The sequence below is a fragment of the Lepidochelys kempii genome, chromosome 14 (assembly GCF_965140265.1).
Source record: "Lepidochelys kempii isolate rLepKem1 chromosome 14, rLepKem1.hap2, whole genome shotgun sequence".
Taxonomy (NCBI): Eukaryota; Metazoa; Chordata; order Testudines; family Cheloniidae; genus Lepidochelys; species Lepidochelys kempii.
The window spans coordinates 17,700,155-17,720,833 of NC_133269.1; the positions used below are offsets into that span (position 1 = coordinate 17,700,155).

The 20,679-nt window shown below is 46.3% G+C and overlaps 1 protein-coding gene across 17 annotated transcripts in view; it reads left to right on the plus strand.

Moving 5' to 3' along the window:
* Positions 1–20,679, plus strand: part of SEC14L1 (SEC14 like lipid binding 1) — a 140,683-nt gene that overhangs the window by 99,303 nt on the left and 20,701 nt on the right. For 13 of the 17 annotated variants that reach the window (XM_073311095.1, XM_073311096.1, XM_073311092.1 and 10 more), the window contains 3 exons: positions 1,209–1,387; positions 2,018–2,119; positions 20,358–20,606. In XM_073311095.1, the coding sequence (XP_073167196.1) occupies positions 1,209–1,387; positions 2,018–2,119; positions 20,358–20,403 (327 nt within the window). In that variant the 3' untranslated portion in view covers positions 20,404–20,606. Of the gene's footprint in view, positions 1–1,208; positions 1,388–2,017; positions 5,097–20,357; positions 20,607–20,679 lie in introns of those variants that run through there. The other 4 variants (XM_073311097.1, XM_073311103.1, XM_073311098.1 and 1 more) reach the window with 4 other exon arrangements.

Here is a 20,679-nt window from a genome sequence, read left to right on the forward strand (position 1 = left end):
ATGCTAGGATACATCAGGCAAGGTATTTCTAGTAGAGATGGGGAAGTGTTAATACCATTATATGAGGCACTGGTGAGACCTCATCTGGAATACTGTGCGCAATTCTGGTCTCCCATGTTTAAGAAAGACTAATTCAGACTGAAAGAGGTGCAGAGAAGGACTACTAGGATGATCCAAGAAATGGAAAATTTACCTTATGAGAGGAGACTTAAGGAGGTTGGCTTAACCAAATGAAGGATGAGGGGAGATATGATTGCTGTCTATAAATATATCAGCGAGGGAGAGGAGTTATTTAAGTTAAGGGTCAGTGTTGGTACAAGAACAAATGAATGTAAACTGGCCATCCATAAGTTTTAGGTTTTAACCATCAGAGGAGAGACATTGTGGAACAGCCTTCCAATGGGAGTAGTTAGGGCAAAACCTAACTTGTTTAAGACAGGGCTTGATAGTTTATGGAGGGGGTGGTGTGATATTGCTGACAATGTTATATGGCCCATCTGTGACTGCTGTTAGCAAATATCTCCATCAGCCAGGGATGACAAGGGGGAGGGCTCTGAATCACTACAGAGAATTCTTTTCCAGGTGTCTGGCTGGTGGGTCTTGCCTGCATGCTCGGTGTCTAACAGATGACCATATTTGGGGTCAGAAAGGAATTCCCCCCCCAGGCCAGATTGGAAGAGAGCCTGGGGGGGGGTTCACCTTCTTCTGCAGCCTGGGTCACATTCTGATTTGAACTAGAGTAAATGGTGGATTCTCTGTAACTTGAAGTCTTTAAATCGAGATTTGAGGACTTCAGCAACTGAGCCAGAGGCTATGGGCCTATTACAGAAGTGTGTGGGTGAGATTCTGTGGCCTGTGGTGTACAGGAGGTCAGACTAAGATGATCATGATGGTCCCAAGTAATTTACCTCGTGAGAGCTGAGGTCTTGATTTTAAGTTCCTTGTGTTTTACTTTGAACACCTCAGCAGTAAGAGAGGTGAGAAGGTCTGTTTGTAATTTCTAATGTAACTTTTGTTGGCCCCTTGTATCAGGAAAGTCTGGCTGGCCAGTAACATTAATGGGCAGAGGAGCTGCAATGTCAGCATTTGAAAACACTTGCATGCATGCTGGCAGTCTCCTGCTATCTGAACAATAAATTTCACTCCAACATGCAAAAGCTTGACATTGTATTAACAAGTTTATTTCCATTTGTTATTGCTGCTTCCAGGGGTCTCATGTGACCAGATGGCCTGGTTTCTATATTCTTCAATGGAAGTTTCACAGCATGCCTGCCTGTGCTACAACCAACCTGCCTCGTGTGGATGATGTACTGGCATCTCTACAGGTCTCCTCTCATAAGTGCAAAGTGATGTACTATACAGAGGTGCTAGGATCAGAAGATTTCAGGTATGTCTGGTCAAGGTCTCAATGTCAAGCATTCTTTTTGTGGCCAGCTTACTTTTTGCTTTATGGCTTCATAATACCTTGGTACAAATATCAGAAGCCAAGTCCACTAAAGAAAAATCAAAATTCTTTGCTGTAGTTGCCTTGGTTAGAAAGCACGCTGTGTGGACTTGTACTGTACTTAAAGAATCTATAAAGCAAATAAAGCCCGATGAGACTAAATAGAAGGTAGCCCTGGAAAATAACTAGCGTACGCCACAAGAGAAAGTGAATTGGTTGGTCTCATCTTAGTTGCTATTGAAGACTTAACCCATATCACAGAAACACTACTTGATTTAGCAGACTTGCTGGATTCTTACTTAAAAGTTGATGCAAGTTAAGACTAAAGGACGCACCAGTACTATGCTTAGCTGCGACTACTTCGAAGTCTCACTATCAAGTGCATCAGATTTCTCCGAAAATATAATTGTGGTGCCCAGAGATGGTATTTTTTCTTGTTACACATGAGAGCCTCTGCGTGCTGACACTAAGGTTATAGAAGGTTCTTTAGGTTGAGTAGTAAATAGCACTTGAAGATGCATAGCAGAACTTAAATCTCCTCTTCTGAAGCCTGAACCTTCTCTCTCACTGCAGAGGCTCTATGACCAGCCTTGAATCAAGCCACAGTGGATTCTCCCAGCTCAGCGCTGCCACAACCTCTTCCAGCCACTCCCACTCCAGCTCCATGATTTCCAGGTAGTGCCATGGCAGGCGAAAAGCAAATGGATGACGTGGCTGGACCCTCATCTCTGGCAGCTGACTGCAGTACAGTGTATCCAAGTGGCACTTGCAAAAAACAAAACCCTTTTATAAATCGTAAAGTAGCTGTTTGAATTTTAAACGTCGTGTTTCTGTTCAAGTTCGAGCTGACAGACAGTCTCTTTAACTTTAACCCTAGCCCCTAACTCAGCCATAGATTTTTGTAAGCGTGCTTGCACAAATCCTAACTGTAAAATATAAGGGCTCTCTTGGAAGGAGAAGAGTAATCAATGTGCTGATTAAGAATTATTTTTTTAAAAAATTGCCTGTAGATGATAAAAAGCAAAACCAATCCTACCAGAAATATTCCATAGTGCATTAGAAAGCAAACACAAGGCTCCTGCCTTCTTGCCACATTATGGAATAGCCTGTGATCTTCCAGCTGCTGCAGGCTCTCCTGCTACTGCCACTCACTCGCACTGCTGTTTAAGAGACCAAGGAAAGCAGGTCCTGGCTATTGGCCCGTGCACATGGAAAGTCATTACAGCAGAGTTGCGAGTAAGCCACTAACACTAATACCTTTTGCATGTGCACATTGTTGGGGCGTCCCAACTCTGGACATTTAGGATATATCTTCACAGGGATAAAAAACCCACGGCCCGCTCAGACTCTCTTACACTGAAAAATTGCTGTGTAGATGTTTGGACTCCCAGAGCTTAGGCTCTAGCTGGACCTTGGGAGGGCAGAGGGTCCCAGCTCTTGGACTCAAGGCCAAGTCCACTGATCTGGGCCAGTTGTGGGTTTTTTATTCCTGTGTAGACATACTCTTAGGGGGCTAAAAGCAAATGTAGCCCTTTCCTTGAACTTATTTTTTAAGCACTGATGGTGGGGAGGAGAGAGGCAGAGAGCAGGCTCTCCCGCACCATGACCCAAAGGCTGGTCCAGATTGGGTCCTTGGTTTATTTCTCACTTCGTTCTGGAGTCACCTTTTACCCACTGCACTTACCTGTTACCCTCCAGAAGCGCTCATTTTTACTGGGATTTGCTTTATGCTAGGAGTGTAGGTGAACACATTCCTCAAAGCAGAATTAGGCTTGCTCCTTAAATCAGTCAGGAGGCAGCGTGGCTACAGCAATTGCTCTTCCTCAAATTCTCCTTTCTGGCCTCATGTACGCTAGGAAAAGCAGAACTTGACAGCTTCCATGGGTGGTAAATAACAAAACAGGGCAGTAGGATCTTTATCACCATAAAAAACATCCAATCCTGCCTAGGCTACTGCTTTCATTGTTGCAATCACCAGTGGTGAAGTTCTTGTCTGGATTATGTTTTTCCGCTCTAATACATAGGTCCCATGCTGTCCTGCTTGCTTGGGGACTCACCTGATGTTCGCTCAGGTTCTTTACCCCAAAGCAAGTAGCTACTGAATCCCCAAGGTACACAGAAGGTGTAAATGTTGAGTAAACACTTTTTTGATAAGTAAGCTAAAAACATAGCATTCAGAATGTTAATATTTGATATGTCTCCTGGCATTACACGAGATTACAGCTTGGAACCCAGCACAAGTTGCTTATTTAGACCACTGGTCGAAGGCCTTTCCCCTGCTAGAAAACAAAATTGTTCCTCCAGTTGGAGTAAGCTGCTGTATTGCTACAACCATTAATAGCTAGCTGGATAAGATCTTACAAGGGCTGCAATAGCCTTGTTTTTGCTCATGGGGAAACATTTGCTGAAGTATTGCATGTTAGGGGTTTATTTAAGATAACAGGCTGCCCTGTTTGAAGAAAGCTGAGCCCTGAGAAATTCTGAGTAAACATTTTAAAATGCACAGTATTTGTACATCCCAGTTTGTGGAAAAAACAAACGGATGTGAAGCACAACACTTGCAAGCCAATGTCAGCTTGGAGTGTTCCTAACAAAGATGATAAAAGCTCAGTATTAATAAATCAGCTTAACTATGCTGAAAAACACACCCTCCTGCACTTGATCAACCCAGTCAGGCACCTTCAACTTGCAGTAGGTAAAATTCGCTTTCAAATCCCAAGGCAGGGTGGGATTCTCACCCTGGCTGCCAAGAATATTGGCAAACTAGTGCTGGGGCAAACAAAGGAACTCTACTGCCCAGATGTTAAACAGGTCCATAGCCAGTGTATGTACTGTATATGGACTCTGCTGTATAAACCACCTATAATCCTGCTTACTGATATTTCCTTTGAAGAGAGGTAGTTTGATACTTGATCCACAGGAGCCAGTGTTCCCAGACACAGAGGAGCTAATGCCGGAAAAGGCACTATACCGTTAACTCACTTAGTGACATTTGTGCCTCTTGCCAAAGGGCACTTCCCCTCTAAGGGCTCTACCTTGAAGATGGTCCCCTCTCTCTCTCTCTCTCTCTCTCTCTCTCAGATGGCGATTTTGCTGACAGCTGTAAAGAAACCGCTTCATTCAACAATCCACATCTGCCCTGAGGTGTCTGGCTTTGTAGACCTTTCTGAGTTACAGCCACTTTTCAAGGCTGAAGATCTCTTGGGTTTTTTTTAGTTAGTGGCACTTGAGGGTTTTCTCAAAGTCGAATACATCTTTTTAAAAACTCAAAGCACATGATAGCACAAACAGTTGAGGGGTTAATACACCAGAAAAGCAAGATAAAGTTTCCTCTTAGTGAAGTGCTATGGCAAATAGGACTGACTTATGCAGTTTGAAATAGACCTGATTAATTTTAAAACTCTTGGTCTCCCCTTTTTCATGTGATATTGCTGTTCTTCGTTTCTGCCAACACACTGACCATTCTGTTGGCTTTTCTCCCCTGTGTAACCAATGTCCTTTCCCTGCCCTCTTGTCCATATTCATGAATTGCATATCAAATTCTGTAAATGTTTTGTAAACATATTACCTCACTGCTGGTAATAAGAAACAGTCTTTAAAAGATTTTTTTATTGTTATCAATAATAAATGTGAACTGTTTGAAAAACAAAAAGCTCAGACTCTGTAGCAACTGCAATCTTTGGAATCAGGTGTAATGTACAGAGGAAACTGCTGAAGGGTCTAAGTGTCTCCCAGTGGGGTTCTGCAGTGCTACCACAGGCCTGGCAACAAGAGTACTCTTCAGTTCTTGCTGTGGTTTACCTTTCCTATTTCAAGATGTGGCTTGGTCATTGCAAACTAATGGGGTTTTCCAAGCAAAGCATAGGACCTAGAGAGCAAGGACAAGCTGTATTGGAAAGGAGGGGTTGACTTTTTTCCAAAAGGAAGTTCACACAGTGGGATAGGAACCAGCTTCTCAGAGGAATTACCCTGCAGCCCATCTTCCTCTAGTATTGCAGGCTACCTGCATTATGAATAGCCAAGAGGAACTATGATGGTTAAAGCTGGATATCATGTTATAAAACAGCGCTAATAAATCTGTCACTATATAAAGAAACTATTTCTGTGCTTTCACCGGAGAGGAAATAGCTTCCAAATGGTTTGTTCCAGGTTTGGAGCAGTAGCTACTCTACCAGCGGATCCAATGCATTGCAATATAGTCCGTGTTTTTGATGTAGTAGATGTGGCTCACAAAAGGCTTTCTTTGAGACAGAGTTCATTCAAGAAACAAAACTAAGTACAAATGGGCATGTATACATGAATGCGACTCATTTATCACAAACTGAAATTGTTTGCTACCTGAACAAGTTCAGTAATAGGGGTTTCTTCCATTCACCACCCTGCACTTTTTTGTCACAAGAGTGACCTATGAAGACTGTCATTCATCAGTTGTAATAAGTCTTTTGCAAAAAAAAGCTGAGATAAATTTTAAATAAAGATTCTAAAGCAAAGAATATCTCTTGCCTGCCACCTGGTGGTAAACTTAGAGCTGGTCTAAGTTTTACCAAAAGTTTTGGTTAGGGATGTGATTTGTTTTTTCACTAAAATGGTTATTCCAATGTAAAGGTAACTTACATCAGTATAGTTGTTCTCCTTGAGTGTGAAATTGCGGGGCAGGGGCCTGTGATATTGTTTGTTAATCTCACAAACACTGGGGCAAGACTATGCCTTACACAGCTGCTACCCATCCTGGTGCATGAAACCACAAGGGAGTGATCCTGTCTACTTTGATCTTGTATTTCCCCTTGAGTGTTCACATTCAAAAAACAGGAAAAAGAGAGACTTCCCTCCCCTCTACCCCCACTGCCTGTCTTCCCAAGGCAAAGGTTGCTTTAATAATCCTGCTGTAACTGAAGTTTCATCATATGGGTTCCCCTTAATCCTTTTCACAATTGTAAACCAACATGATCATAAAAATTATGACGGTCTTGGTCAGCATGATAGGCTGCCTGATTCCCCACTTACACCAGTCACAGCTCAGGCTGAACCACAAGCTTAGTTACTTAGCGTAATTAAGGTGCGGGGAGCTTGAACACCCTTTAACTGAAACAGCTTCCCTTGCTCCTACTACACAGCTAGCTGTTCACTGACTGTAGATATGGCCACACAGCACTTTGGAGCAAACCTTGCAGGCCAGGGTGAGAGATGCAGGGTTTGTGCAAGCCTGCAGCTGTATAGACAGAGCTCTGAAGTTGCCACTTGGGCTAGAGCTCAGGTGCAGAATGGTGTGTAGCCATACCCTGTGAGACAGCCATTGGTGCTGTGCACCTGGCCCTCCAGTGACTTCAGCAGCTTTGAAAGTTGGGCCTATGCAGTATAGTGGACTCCTGATGCTGGACCATACCTGGCTACCCTTTTCCAGATGGGACCAATGTCTGGACCTGGTTTATGGAAAATGCTAGAGAAGGGGTTTGACAGACTCTGGCTCACTGCCCTAGAACCCCTCTCCCACAACGGGTGCTCAAAAGTCCCCCATCAAGAGCCTCTTAAAATGGAGCACATGCCAGGCTCATTGCTTAACAGGGTGCTATGGCCCACAGTAATTACAGGGCTCAGGAGAGGATGACTGATTTATGTCAAGATGGAGACTTGCTTGTTTACTAATGTGCTAATAACTGGTGCTGTACAAGACTGAGTGGTCTGAGCCCTGCAGTTGATGTGGGTTGCTCATTGATCTTAGGGGGGCAGCCTTGAGCTCCATTTGGTGCAGCAGCCCTATCCTTTAAAAGACATACAAGGGAGCGAGGGGGCTGTTGGGTATAACCTGCCTCTTTGCGGGGGGCGGTGTATGCTTGTCTGTGCTCGGAGCTTGAAGAAACAGCTCCCTGTTGCAACTGTGGGGTCACCTGCTGGTGCACAGCACATCACATCTGCGTTTAAAGCCACTATTGCCAAAGCACTGGCTTTTGTCTGCGTGTAATGTTCCACATTAAAATCAGGCCACAGGCACCAGCTGCATCACATTCCCAAACACCAGCTCATGGGTTTGTCCTCAATGCACGCTTACTTGGAATTTTTCTTGTTTGCAGCTACTCAAGTAAAATTCTTCCACTGAGCCCTTTCAAATAACTTTGTGCTGCCACTTTGAGGCCTGCATTCGCTACAAGTAGGGCAAGGTCTTGGTTATGGAAAGAAGGGCTCTTACAAGAGCCCCCAGCAGACGCTGCAGAGTAACACCTCCCCACTAGCTGTGAGAGAAAGTGACTGCCATGCAGGTCTCCTAACCCCGCCTTGTTAAGACAGGTTCTAAATCCTGAAGCAAAGGGATTCATATCCCTCCCTTTCAAATTTGTTAAGATTAGCTTAGTTACAACAGTTAATCTTAACTATCCATTACAGTGGTTAGATTTTGCTAATCACACCATCCTGTGGCAATGAATTAACAGTATTTCCTTTTATCAGTTTAAAATATGCCACCTTTAGAGTTCAGTAAATGCTTCCTTGTTCTTGTGTTATGAACCAAGTAAGATGTTTTCATCAGTAAGCTGTAACACCAATGAGACACAGCCCAAGGAAAGTCAAACAGCTGGGGGTTCCCACTCAGTGTTTGCACATTAGGTGTGTATAGTAAATAGTTACACCACCACCCTGCCCTCCCCGGGCAATGCACAATCACTTCCCACATAGTGTTCATACTCTTACGCCTAGCAGCTCTTACAAGTGTATTATACAAAGGTCTGGCTTACCTTTAAACCCAACAGTGTTTAAGGGATATTTGTTCTAGTGCTATTATGCACAAGAGTAGGTTGGAAGTAATATTGGCTTAATATTACCCATGGGCTCATTGACGGCAGACTCACCACACTTTGTTTCAGTAGGGCTACTACTTGCATAGGTCTACCCTTGCCTTGTCTGACCCACAGGGGCTGGAGTTTCTTCATGATGCTATAGGAAAGCAGTAGAATAATGTTATGAAACCAAGCTGCAGCTGTTCTGAGCAATAAACAAACTCCCTCAGTCAAACATTGCTAGCAACCATATTTGACCACTGTTATGGGTAGCACATTCTTGGGCAGCCCAGCAAGCATCAGCTAACGAAAGTTCAGTAACAAACTGGCAATTTCAACAGGTTTGTGCACTGGGCCAGGTTGTCTGAAACTGGTGAAAGGACCAGACCCTCCCAGTGTCTAGGGGGTAACAGCCACACACCTGTTAGCATTAGAAATAAATTTGATGAGGCTGTAATGTTGCAAGGACATCCCTAGTCTAGCCCTTAGGCATTCCAAAACACCCCCCACTGTCAGCTCCGACCTTGCCCATCCTTTCTCTCGGCAGTGTTTTATAAAGGATGGGTGTGACCAAGAGATATTTGGAGCAGAAGGTTGTCCAGGGGTTATGCTCTAATCTAGGACTTGGGCTAGCTGGGTTCAAGTCTACAGGCATCCTGTGTGAACTCGGGCAAGTTGCTTTAGCTCAGAGCCTGGCACGCATGTAAGTGCCTGATGGACACTGATTCGGGACTTTTCCGCACCGGAGATTGCAAGCTGCTCTGTGATGACAGTGCCGCAGGCGTTACAAATACCTTTGATAAGAATTGTTACCCATAGCAAGTTCTATCAGCTCTTGCCCAAACTGGAATTTGCAACAAAGATGAAGGCCAGAAAGGGGCACATGTGAAACCAATCAGAAAAAAAAAATTATTTTCTCAGTGGTTTAGATTTGATTTAGTCTTTTAATCTTCTGTGCACATTTTGGCTTGAGACCAGCAGCCTAACTCTGCCCAACCCACTTTTGTGGAAAAAAAAAAAATCCCAGAGGAATTTAATTTAAGCCTCCACTCATACCGATATCCCTTTGTTTGGGCATGAACCTCTCGCTTGCTGTACTCTTCAGCTAGGTAACTGGATATTATTCAGTTCATTGCTTCCATTTGCAAAACGGACTGAGAGAAGCCATCTTGCCCCTTCCCAAGTCTGCTATGCCTCTTTGCTTTAACTTAACCAACTCTCTCACCATAATTACGGACCCTTTTTTTTCCCCCCATCATGAAGGGCGGCTACAGGTGCTCAGTGAAGCAGATTAATGTAACTAGTGAAGAGATTCCCCATTTAAAAGTAACTGCAGCCTCGTCCTAGAAGAGATGACTAACCGCCATTATTACTTCGCCCTAGGGCAAGTGTAATGAAGGCCTATGCTGCTGCAGTCACAGGTTTACCCGCTGGAGCTGTTCCAGTGACTAATTACCCTCCCTGTTAAACTTGTGCAACTTCTTTCCACTTTGAACTTTGCTGACTGCAGGCTCCAGCCCTGGAATCTTGTTCTGTCTTTGTCTGCTAAGGCAGTGACCCCCCCACCCCCCTCTGGTATCAGAGACTTCGTTCCCTGACTGCCGTCACATTGCCACTTCGTCTTCTCTCTGATCAGCTAAATAAAGTTCCTTCCGTTTTATTTCAAGCTCTTGTCTCCATGGCAATTCCATGTCAGGCTGCAAGTACTCTCTGCTGGAGATTTTCATCAGCAACAACAGTGCCTGCATCCTACCCATCCTCATGCTCTGGTAGGAAGGTAGATGGGGCAGATTCACCCCCACTCCAGTTCCTTCTCAACGGCCTGCAACCTGAGACAGAGCATCGAAGTGTCTGTTACAGGCACAGGGCTTGCTGCTTTTTTCTCTTATTGTTCTTTATTTTTCTTGTGTTTTTTTTCTTTAATTTTTTTCACTATTAAATCAGTTTTGTGCTTTGGATGGAATTCCCCCCTTCCCTTCATCATTGTGCTTAGGTTGAGCCTTTATTCTATTTTAGGCCGCCATCTGCAGCCTCTCCTAGTGGGTTATGCCCAATATCTTAGGCTTCAAACCCTGGCAGACTTACCACAGGTCTTCTCCCCTCAGGGACAGGCATTCAAGCTGCATCCCCTGCATTGGAGACACTCATGTTCCCTCCAAGTGTAAGGTCTGCTCATGTTTCAAAAGCAGATCTCAAAAAGTTAGGGAGGAGTGACAGACTAAATCTATTGGTGATGGAGCATTTTCTAAGATCCCTGTGGTCCAAGTCCTTATACATCAGCTTTGGCTGCTCAGAGAGTCCCAGTGACTGTTCCTGCTTCAGTAAGCAAAGAGCCATGAGCCTTCAGAGTTGTCCAAACTGTCTAAAAAGAAGAGATCCCATTCTCCAGAATGAGAATTCAAGGAAGACTAGGTGTAAGGAGACCTCATGTCCCGGTGTGGGTACCTCTGAGGCATCTACTTCCCTCTGGTACCGAGACCTGGGCACCAGTTAAAAAGATCATGCCAGTGCTGCCAGGTACATCCAGTAACCAACCTTGAGTGGCATTGACATGGGCACTGGACTTGCGCCTCCAAAGCACAAGGACTCTTCTAAGAACAAGGCCAAATCATCATTGGTATCACCTTCTGGAGAACATGGAGGAAAGCACCCAGCCACTCCTCAGTACCATCTCCAGTACCCACAATGTGCTGACTCCTGAGGACCCCAGACTTCCTGCTACCATCCAGGCTCCTCTCCACATGAATCTTTGGATCCTGAAAGATCCCGAGTTACCTTTGCTGAGGGTTACCAAGAGACATCCCCATCCTCCCACTCACTAGAGTGCTGCCTTACTTCCAGAATCCACTTACCCTCCAGTCTTACCCCACTCTGCTAAGATAACATCCTCCAGTACTGATATGGTCAATGGGCCTGCACAGACCTTTTGAACAAGCTCCCCTGAGCGATACCAACTTATCTTCCGGAAATGACTTATCCACCTGCGAAATCTCAACCTCAGCAGGTTACCAGCCCCTGGTACCAACATGACCACAGGTACCAGCACTGCATGTCCCTTCAGTGGACATGGAAGATGACACTTCATCTGACTCTGAGATATCCATACAAAGCTCCTCCACCTTCCCATTGCAGCCTCCCTCCCTTGAAATGGACCCTGAGAGGAAGAAACTCCCAGCAGAAGATACACCTGGCAACCCTGGCAAGGACAACCATGGGGTTTTGCCCCCTTTCCATATGCCATGCCACACTAGGCTTATTGGAACTTGTGTGCCCTCTATGGTGCCCTCTAAAGGGCTTATATAAGAAAGCACATCAAGAGCAGCAACCACTGACTCTGGGTCCTGTTCCATAGGAGCAACCTAGAGAGGCACAAGCACCAGCAGGGGAAGAATGTCTGAGAGGAGACATAGATCAATGGCTGCACCAAACCTGACAACATTTCCGCTTCTCTCAGCTGTTTTTCCTCATAGTGGGTTTCCTACTATTGAGCTGGACTTCTGGGGAGCAGTCTTGTTCTAGGCCAGAGAGCCAACTATAGCCAGGCCTTGATGTGAAATGATGAGCAGCTGGGGTGGGCAATGGATCCCAATGCCTGGGTGAGAAGATCTGCTGTCAGAATGAGCCAGTTGCAGGGACGTGTGAACCAGCTCTGGGATCCAAGCCTGCCTTGGCCACAGTGGTGCTGTGAGGATGGCTACAAATTTCTCCTGTTTCAACTTGTTCAGGACTTTGAGTAGTAATAGCATCAGGGGATAAACACATAGCAATATACATGGCCAAGGAATAACAAGGGCATCTCCTAACAAGCTGCGACCTTGTATCACACCCCACACCCCAACCACCATCCTATGCCAATGATTTCAAGGCCTTCCAAGACCTTATGAAGGGGATCACAGAAGCTTTGCAAAGGAGGAGACACAGAAACCTCAACATTCCTTGCTGGACATTCTCTGTACCTCGCCCCAGGGAAAAATTGCCTTGCCCAGCAATGATGGGAACTCCACTATCAGCCCATGAGACTGGTTGAACCTCCACAGAAAGAAATCCAGTGAAGTTAACGCAGATCCTAGTCAGTCACTGATCTTGGGGTGCTTTTGACTGTGAAATGACAGTTAACTATACCCCGAAAGGGAGGACAAGATGAATCCACTGTCCTGGGCAGAAGTGGGTACAGGTCCTAGCCTGGGACAGCAGGAAGTATTACAGATCAAGACGGAGCACAGTGGTAGACTGCTAGGAGAGAGGCTTACACAGAACCTGCCCCTTCTATTTCTGGCCCTAGCTACCAGGACTCACTTTCATAAGCATCAAGTTCACTCAGACTTAAAATACATGGAGAAAGCAAACAAACGATTGCATTTTGTACCAGCAGGATTTTTTTAAGGACTTGTGGCTTCATTGCTAGATAAAATAAATACCCAGAAGTTACAAAAGCAAGGGTCATTATGAGAGGACGATCCGATGCTTTTTCTTGCACTGGTTCCGTGCTGATCGTCTGATGTGCACATGCATAGATGCTACATACTCCAACCGCTTTTTTGAGGGACTTTTTGAATGTGTTTCAGCAGAGATGCCTTTTTCAGTTGACCCATTGCCACCCCCTCCATTACTGGTCACATCTTGGAACTGCTGTTTCAACACCACCAGTACAGTGATCTTAACCAAACAGCCCTAGCTTTAAAAATGTGTCAGATTAACAGAAAGCAATCAATCAATCAACATTTTAGTGATGCTTTAGACCAATATTTTCTTGACACCTCTGGCTCACGGGCTGTGTAGTGTAAGGTTTATGCTGCTTTATTAAGAGAATGCAGAGATATGTGTACTGTGTTCCGAAGCTGAACCTAATGCATTACGTACAAATATATACCCCTCACGCGTTTCTTACCATGTGCGTCTCTGGGTAGCACAGTCACAGGAAGTATTCAGAAGCAGCCATCCCCCTCAGCTGAATTACTGGGGCCAGGGTTTAGTTTTTCCAGCTAGACTATTATACAGGAAACATTGACACTTTCAGTAGCAGTGCTGGTGAAAGTACAGGCCGCAGCCACTCAAGGAGGACAGAATCTCACTCACACAAAGGAAATATCTGAAACAAGCCAAGCCACGTTCTTACTGTACACAAATATCTCAGGTGCTTATATAGTCTCCATTGCCTTTGTATCTGAGCAATGTATTTATCTTCACAACACTCCACAAGGCAGGGAAGTACTATTATTCACAGTTTAAGGGGGTAATCGAAGCACAGAGAGGGTAAGTGATTTGCTTAAGGTCACACAGGAAGTCTGTGGCAGAAAATGGATGTGAACCCAGGTCACCCCAATGCTCAGCTAACGCTCGAACCATTGGATAATCCTCCTCTGTATACAAAACACTTATTAGACCTGGGTCGGAAATATCTGCTGCTATATCAGTTACCAAACAACAAGCAGGTGACAGCTGTTTGGGAAGGGGGCAACATAAAGATGAGAAAAAGGTCTGAAGAATCTAAGGCCCTGGTTCAGCAAAGCACGTAACCAGGCGCTTATCTTTAAACATATGCTGAAACCCTCGACTCCAATGCCAGTGTTTAACTTTAAGTATGCACTTAATTGCCTAGCTGAAGTAGGACCTAAGTCAGGAGGAAACGATATGAGAATGTCAGCTGAATCCCACAGGAAACATGGAGACCATGCAAGTGAGTATTCGTTTCCAGCAGGAGCCCAGATTCAAGAATACTTGGGGAATATGATGTAAACCCAATTCTCATTGTTTGCTTGGGTTTAGTTTTATCCTGGGTGCTTTTAATGCCTCAAGGAGTCATTGATGGGGCCAAAGTACAAAGCAATGTGATTTTCTTATATTATTTTCACCATCCGAAGCCCTACGGCTTGACCACATCTTATCAATATCTCCTTGAGGTGTTAAACTGAGCCCTGAAACACACATAAAACCCAGTCCCTGCCTGTGCCCCTAACTCTGAGGTGCCCTCACAGATGTTTGCAAGTCATGAAAGGAGTTAATGAAGTGGAGAAGGGGATATTGTGTACGCTGGCAAGGACATCAGCAAACCAAGGCCCTACCTAAGGGAGGACAAAAACAAGAGTCAACTGCTTCACAGAATAAACATAGGGGATGTAGGCCTGGACTGCCTTCTAGTGAAGTCAATGGGAGTTTTGCTATTAACCTCAGTGGGAGCTAGAGCAGGCCATAAATTACAAGGGAAGGCAGTTGAAGCAGGGAGTGTAAAGAAGTTCTAGCGAGAGCCGGGTTTATTTTATGGAAAAGGAGGGGTTTCAGAGCTGCGAGGGAAGGAGCAGCACTCCATTAACTCCAGAGCTGGTGTATTCAAGTGCAGCTTCACTCCATGTGACCCCAAGGGTCTGCTGGTGAAGGAGTCTCTCAAGAGCTGCAGCTAGAGATGGAGAACCCCATTTAGGACACCTGGGGGAGATTTTCAAAGGCACAAAGGGAATTTAGGCACCCAACTCCTACTGAGGGTCAATGGGAGTTGGGACCTGAGCAGTTAGGCACTGTTACACCTTTGGAAATCGCCCATTAGTCTATTCTAACACCAGCCAGCCAATGCTGAACTGTGCTTGACAACATGAGAACAGTTTGCCAGCTCTGCTTTTTCCCCAGTTCAAGGAAAAAGTGGGCAAAGCAAAGTCGATATTTCCAAGCATTCAGGAATTAGCCAGACTCCCAAAAATCATGAGCTTTTAAAAAATAATACATTCTGGGTTCTCTTTATCTTCTGAGTCTTTGGGGTGCCCTTGGGTTCCATTTCCAAACTTCTCTCTACAAACCAAGGGATAGAAGCTTCCTTCTATTTTATTTTATTTTTAATGAAAGCTGAGATTCTCACATATTCACCTGGCTCCAGGAGCTGGGGCTTTAGGAAACCATTTTGAGACTCAATAAGATCATGAGAGATGGCAACAACCCTACTACTCCCAGAGTAAGCAATAAAATTGCCCTCCTTAGTACAGTAGGGTAAAGCACCTGTCAGATGAGTGGCCTGCATTAGGCCTCCTGGTTTGGACAAGCTGAGAAATGGCAGCCAGCTCTTCAAAGCCTGCAAACATGACCGTGTTCCTTCCCCAGCACAGAAGCAGCCACAGCATAGCAGGACTTCTGCTGCACTGGAGCTTTAGGCAGACACGTCAGTAGCAAAATTCCACTCTAAACTTTTCATCCACAGGAAAATGGGAGAGGCAATGACTGCAATAGGAAGTGTTATGGGTCTTCTCAGATATTTCAGGTTCGTCCTTAGAAGCAGCTTCATACATAGAACACCATGTTTTCCCCTCCAAAGACACAGGGTATAGAATGATAATGAATACTACCAGCGGAAAAATAGAGCCTAGCTGACAGAACTGAGATCTAGGGGAGAAGACCTAGAACCTGTTTCTCTTCTGCTTACACTGGGGTGTATAAGTCAGGAATAACTCCAGTGATGTAAACTGAGTGACAAACAGCATAGTGAGCAGGAAATTGGGTGCATGGATTCACAGGACAATTGGCTGGTGTTCGAAGTACACACTAGATGGAGCTAGCATTCTAGGTATGGGAAGCAGGGCTGCCTTGCTAACTTACTGGCCATTCTGGGTAACCTTCACAGAGCTTCCCGAGTGTCTGGCTGCCCACAGGTTTCAGAGTAACAGCCGTGTTAGTCTGTATTCGCAAAAAGAAAAGGAGTACTTTTGGCACCTTAGAGACTAACCAATTTATTTGAGCATAAGCTTTCATGAGCTACAGTGATGAAGTGAGCTGTAGCTCACGAAAGCTTATGCTCAAATAAATTGGTTAGTCTCTAAGGTGCCACAAGTATTCCTTTTCTTTTGGCTGCCCACAGTCTCTCATGGAACAATGGGAGTTGTCAAGGTTTTCTGCTTAATGTTCCCTTCTGGTTCCTTCATTTTGTTCCAGGACCTGCACTTCAGGTCCTGTTTTTGCATTCTTTGTTCCCCATAAATTAGGTGATCCTTGTTGTTTTGTAGCCCTTCCCCTTCTTATTTTGTTGAGGAGTTGGTTTCTTGTGTTTCTTTCCGTCCAATTGCATCTATTCCTACAGGGACCATACAGGCTGACTGCCTCACAGCTGGCATTATCCTGTGGAAAGGGGCAGAACTGGAATAAGAGTTGAAAAGGTGAGCTGATTTTCTAGAGCAGCAGTTCTCAAACTTTAACAACCTGAGGACCCTCACCATTTTGATTTAAATTTTTTCGCAGACCCACAAGCCGGCTTCTAATTTTCCCCAGGAGTGCTCAACCCCCACTCAGCCCCAGGTCCCAGGCCCCACCCCTACTCCACCCCTTTCTCCAATGTAGGGTTGCCAACCCTCCTGGTTTCACCGGGAGTCTCCCAGAACCAGGCTGTATCTCCTGGAGGCTACTGAAGCCAAACCGGGAGATTTTAGGGCTAAAAGTCTGGTGGCGCAGTGGAGCTGAGTCAGGCTCCCTGCCTGCCCTGGCCCCGGCCCCACGCTGCTCCCAAAAGCAGCCGGCATGTCCCTGCGGCCCCTGGGGGTGGTAGAGGTCTCCGCGTGCTGCCCCCACCCTGAGTATTGACTCCACAGCTCCCATTGGCCAGGAACTGAGGCCAATAGGAGCTGCGGGGGTGGTGCCTGCAGGCTGGAGCAGAGCACAGAGCCACCTGCCTACCCCACAGGAACCGCAGGGATGTGCCAGTTGCTTCCGGGAGTAACACGGGGTCAGGGCCAGCAGGGAGCCTGCCTTAGCTCTGCTACGCCGAGGTTAAGTGCCACCTGGCCAGAGCCCTCACCCCCTCCCGCACCCCAACCCCCTGCCCCAGCCCAGTGAAAGCGAGTGAGAGTGGGAGAGAGTGAGTGATGGAGGGAGGAGGGATGGAATGAGCGGGGCCTTGGAGAAAGGGTGGGGGCAGGGCAAGGGTGTTTGGGTTTGTGTGATTAGACCGTTGGTAGCCCTGTCCCCAAGGCCCCACCCCACCCCACCTCTTCCCACTGCCACTCCACCCCCCCGCCTCTTTCCACCCTCTCCCCCGAGCTCACCCCCGTCCCCGCTCCTCCCACTCCCTCCCAGCACTTCCTGTGCGCAGCTGAGCAGCAGCCCCGCACATGACTCGCGGACCCCCTGGATCCGCAGACCTCAGTTTGAGAACTGCTGTTCTAGAGGACACGAATCAGTCAGAGCTTGTCTACACTCCACCGCAGGGCAGCCTACAGGGGTGTGAATTTAGGGCACACTAAAATGTTGCGGTGTAACTGCGGTATGTCGATGCTGCCAGCATGAACTAAAAGGTACCTAGTTCGCATTAATGTAGTCCTGTCTGAAGAACATGGTGCTAACCCAAACTAAGCACCTTTTAGTCCGTGCTAGCAGCATCCACACAGGACAATTAAAGCATTTGGTGCTCTCTGCAATTCACACCCCTGTAGTCTGCACTGTGGCACCATGGAGACATAGCATTGGTGTCTCATCAGGTCTACACTCCACTCCAGGGCCCTCTGTGCATGCCTCATCGGGATTAGTGAGGTGGGTGGGGGTGGCATGTTTAAAACCACAGGAGTTATCTTTGTTATGGCATGAAGGTAATTCACAGCTCATGTAAGGTACAGACTGAGCTGGCCCTGGCTCTGCGGCGTTTCATTAAAAAGGGAGGCATTTCTCTTCACACCACAGAAAACCACCAAACTGTCCTCCCTTCCCACCAGGCTCAGCATAGGGGCCAGAGCCTGAATGGGCCTGGAAAATAACTCTGGCCTCTGGAGGCACCACTTCTAAGCTAGGGGTAGGGCTCAGAGCGGGATGTTCCTATGGCCAGCACCTATGCTGTGCCTCTTCTGGGGATAAACAGAGGGCTCCCTTCTCCAAGGCTCGCTCTTGGCACTGTGGGAATTTATACATTACTATATAAATGTATTTAAAGCAAGAGCCAATCCCTCCCAACAGACCAGCCTTCCAAGCTACCAACATGTACCTCATCCATCCCCTGCCCTTCTGAACCAGGCAGCTCCTGGAAGATCCTTCTCTCCCCTGATGTAGATTTGCTTGAGATCCACACACTTTTGTTTAAACCACTCCAGAAATTAATTTAGCTTTGCAGTATTAAGACTTACTAAATCTATTGTCCCAGTCCTCCTCCAGGGACCCAGCTTATTCCATCTTCAATAACCTCCACTGCTCTCCACAGCAATCAATCAGTCTTCATTATAAATCCTGCCCTGAGAAGGGGCCCTTTATGGGGTGTGTGTGGGTGTGTGTGTGTGGGGAAACTAGCTTCCCTGGAGGGTCAGGGACGCTCACAAAGCACAAGTGCGCCTGGCAGAGCATGCTCTCACAGGCTAACAGCTGATCAGTGCTGCAGCCCTGGATTCATCCTGCCGATGTGCATCCTGCCAACAGCCATCGGAGTGCTCTCAAAAACAAAAACAAGGAGTCCAGTGGCACCTTAAAGACTAACAGATTTATTTGGGCATAAGCTTTCGTGGGTAAAAAAACAAATAAATCTGTTAGTCTTTAAGGTGCCAACGGACTCCTTGTTGTTTTTGTGGATACAGACTAACACAGCTACCCCCTGATACTTGACACCTCTCAAAAACAGCTTCAAGTGCAGGGCAATTGATGAGGAGCCAATTAAGGCTGCTGCCCCTCCCCTGGCTGTGTTGTGCTTGGCTAGATCGATTTTTGGTCTGCAGTCTGTTACCAGCGTAAATACCATTTTGCTTGGCAGAGTCCTGGGGTGCCTGACTCATTCCATGGAAAGAGAAGAATGACATTGCTGTAGCTGTGGTCTGTAGGCCAGGTCTGTAATGCCAGGGGCTGTTTACAGTGAATCTCCCACTGACGCTGGATACAATTAGGATGCACCCCACCACCCCTGCCCCGCACCCTGCTATTTCTGTTCAAAGTCCATTTGGCCAGTTGCCCACACTATCATAGTGTATTTGCTGGCAGGTGAACATCTGTGTTTCATTGCAATCGCATGAGGCTATGGATGCATCAGTCAACTTTGCCCTTGAATATACAGAAAACAACCCCTCAAGCTTCAAATTATGATAGCAGGGGACTCTAGACTTTGATCCCCGATGTCTGGGGCTTCCCTGTAGCAAACACAGACCACAGGAAAAACAAAGCAAAAAGACAATGAATGTCTTTCATTGTGTGTGTTTCAGAGCCTTCCTCCTTCCTGGTCTACAGCACAGGCCTGTACCTTGAATGCTGAAATCAAAGCAGCAGAAAGCAGCTTCAGCGTGACAGATTCTGCCCACAGGCGCACTGCTTAATTGAAGCTGAGCAGAGCCCTATCTGGGGAGCCGGCTCTGCGCCCAAACCCCGGAGCAGAGCCCTGTCTGGGGAGCCAGCTCGGAGCCCAAACCCTGGAGCCCACGTTCTGTGGTTGGAGGGTGAAGAGAAGGGAGCTGAATGTTTATGGAGCATCAAGTGCAGCTGGCAGGACAAAAAGAGACAGCAGCCATTCTCGGTGCGCCAGGACAGAACAGGCCAAATGCATCCCTACCATAACTGAGCAGAAACAAACCTTGCCTGGTTCTGTGCAAGCTCACCGACAATGCATCAACAGCTACTTTACCTCACCCTTAAACCAAACGAGGATCCTAGGAATGCAGGGTGGTTTGTAAGAATTAGAAACATTCAAATCAGCAGCAGGACACACAGATTTCCAGAGCTGTCCTGTTTTTGCCAAATTGAACCAATCAATAACCAAATGCTAATAAAATCCCCTGCCCCTCCAAGAAAATGATACCCAAAGGCTGTGTCTGCATCCACGCGTTGCACCAGTTTAACTTAAATTAGCTTTTAGATCCATTTAGTGTTAAACCCTGTGTGGACACTCATTTTGGTTAGGTTAAAGCTGTTCCTAAATCAACTCATACTAAGCCAAAATAAACCTGGTATAATCAGAAGTAAGTGTCCACACAGCCATTTTCACTAGTTTAAAAATCACACCTTAAGCTGGTGCAAATTTCTTGTGTAGGCAAGCCCAAATAGTTGATCATACCAGGGAGAAAATAAGATGAGCAAAGTAGCTTGGCTCAAACAACACGGCCTCCAGTCCCTCCCTGAACAGTCCCCTAAAGCTCAAACTGAACTGGAGATTTGAAGCAGTTCACGTCACTTTGATCCCATTAGGTTTCATTTGTGTGTCTGTTTTTTACTTCCAGGTTCCAGTTGAGACCAGAAGCGCTGAAACCCCATGAGGAAGGCTGAGGATACCCCAAGATCAGCCTGACTGGAAGGATGTTCTGGAAGTCTCATAGGAAAGCCTATCTGCAAGATCTCCAGGGCCGAGTTTCAGACTCAGGGGCTCAGAGCTGCACCCAGAATCCAAAGCTCCGATCTCAATGGAATCAGACGGGAACTTGAAATCTCCAGGACGTTCAGTCATGGCTGGCAGTTGTGCTGGCACCACGGTACAAAGTTCAGATACAAATATGCCCATGAACTCAAAGGATTTGCAGTCTGTTTTTAAGCCCATACCTAATA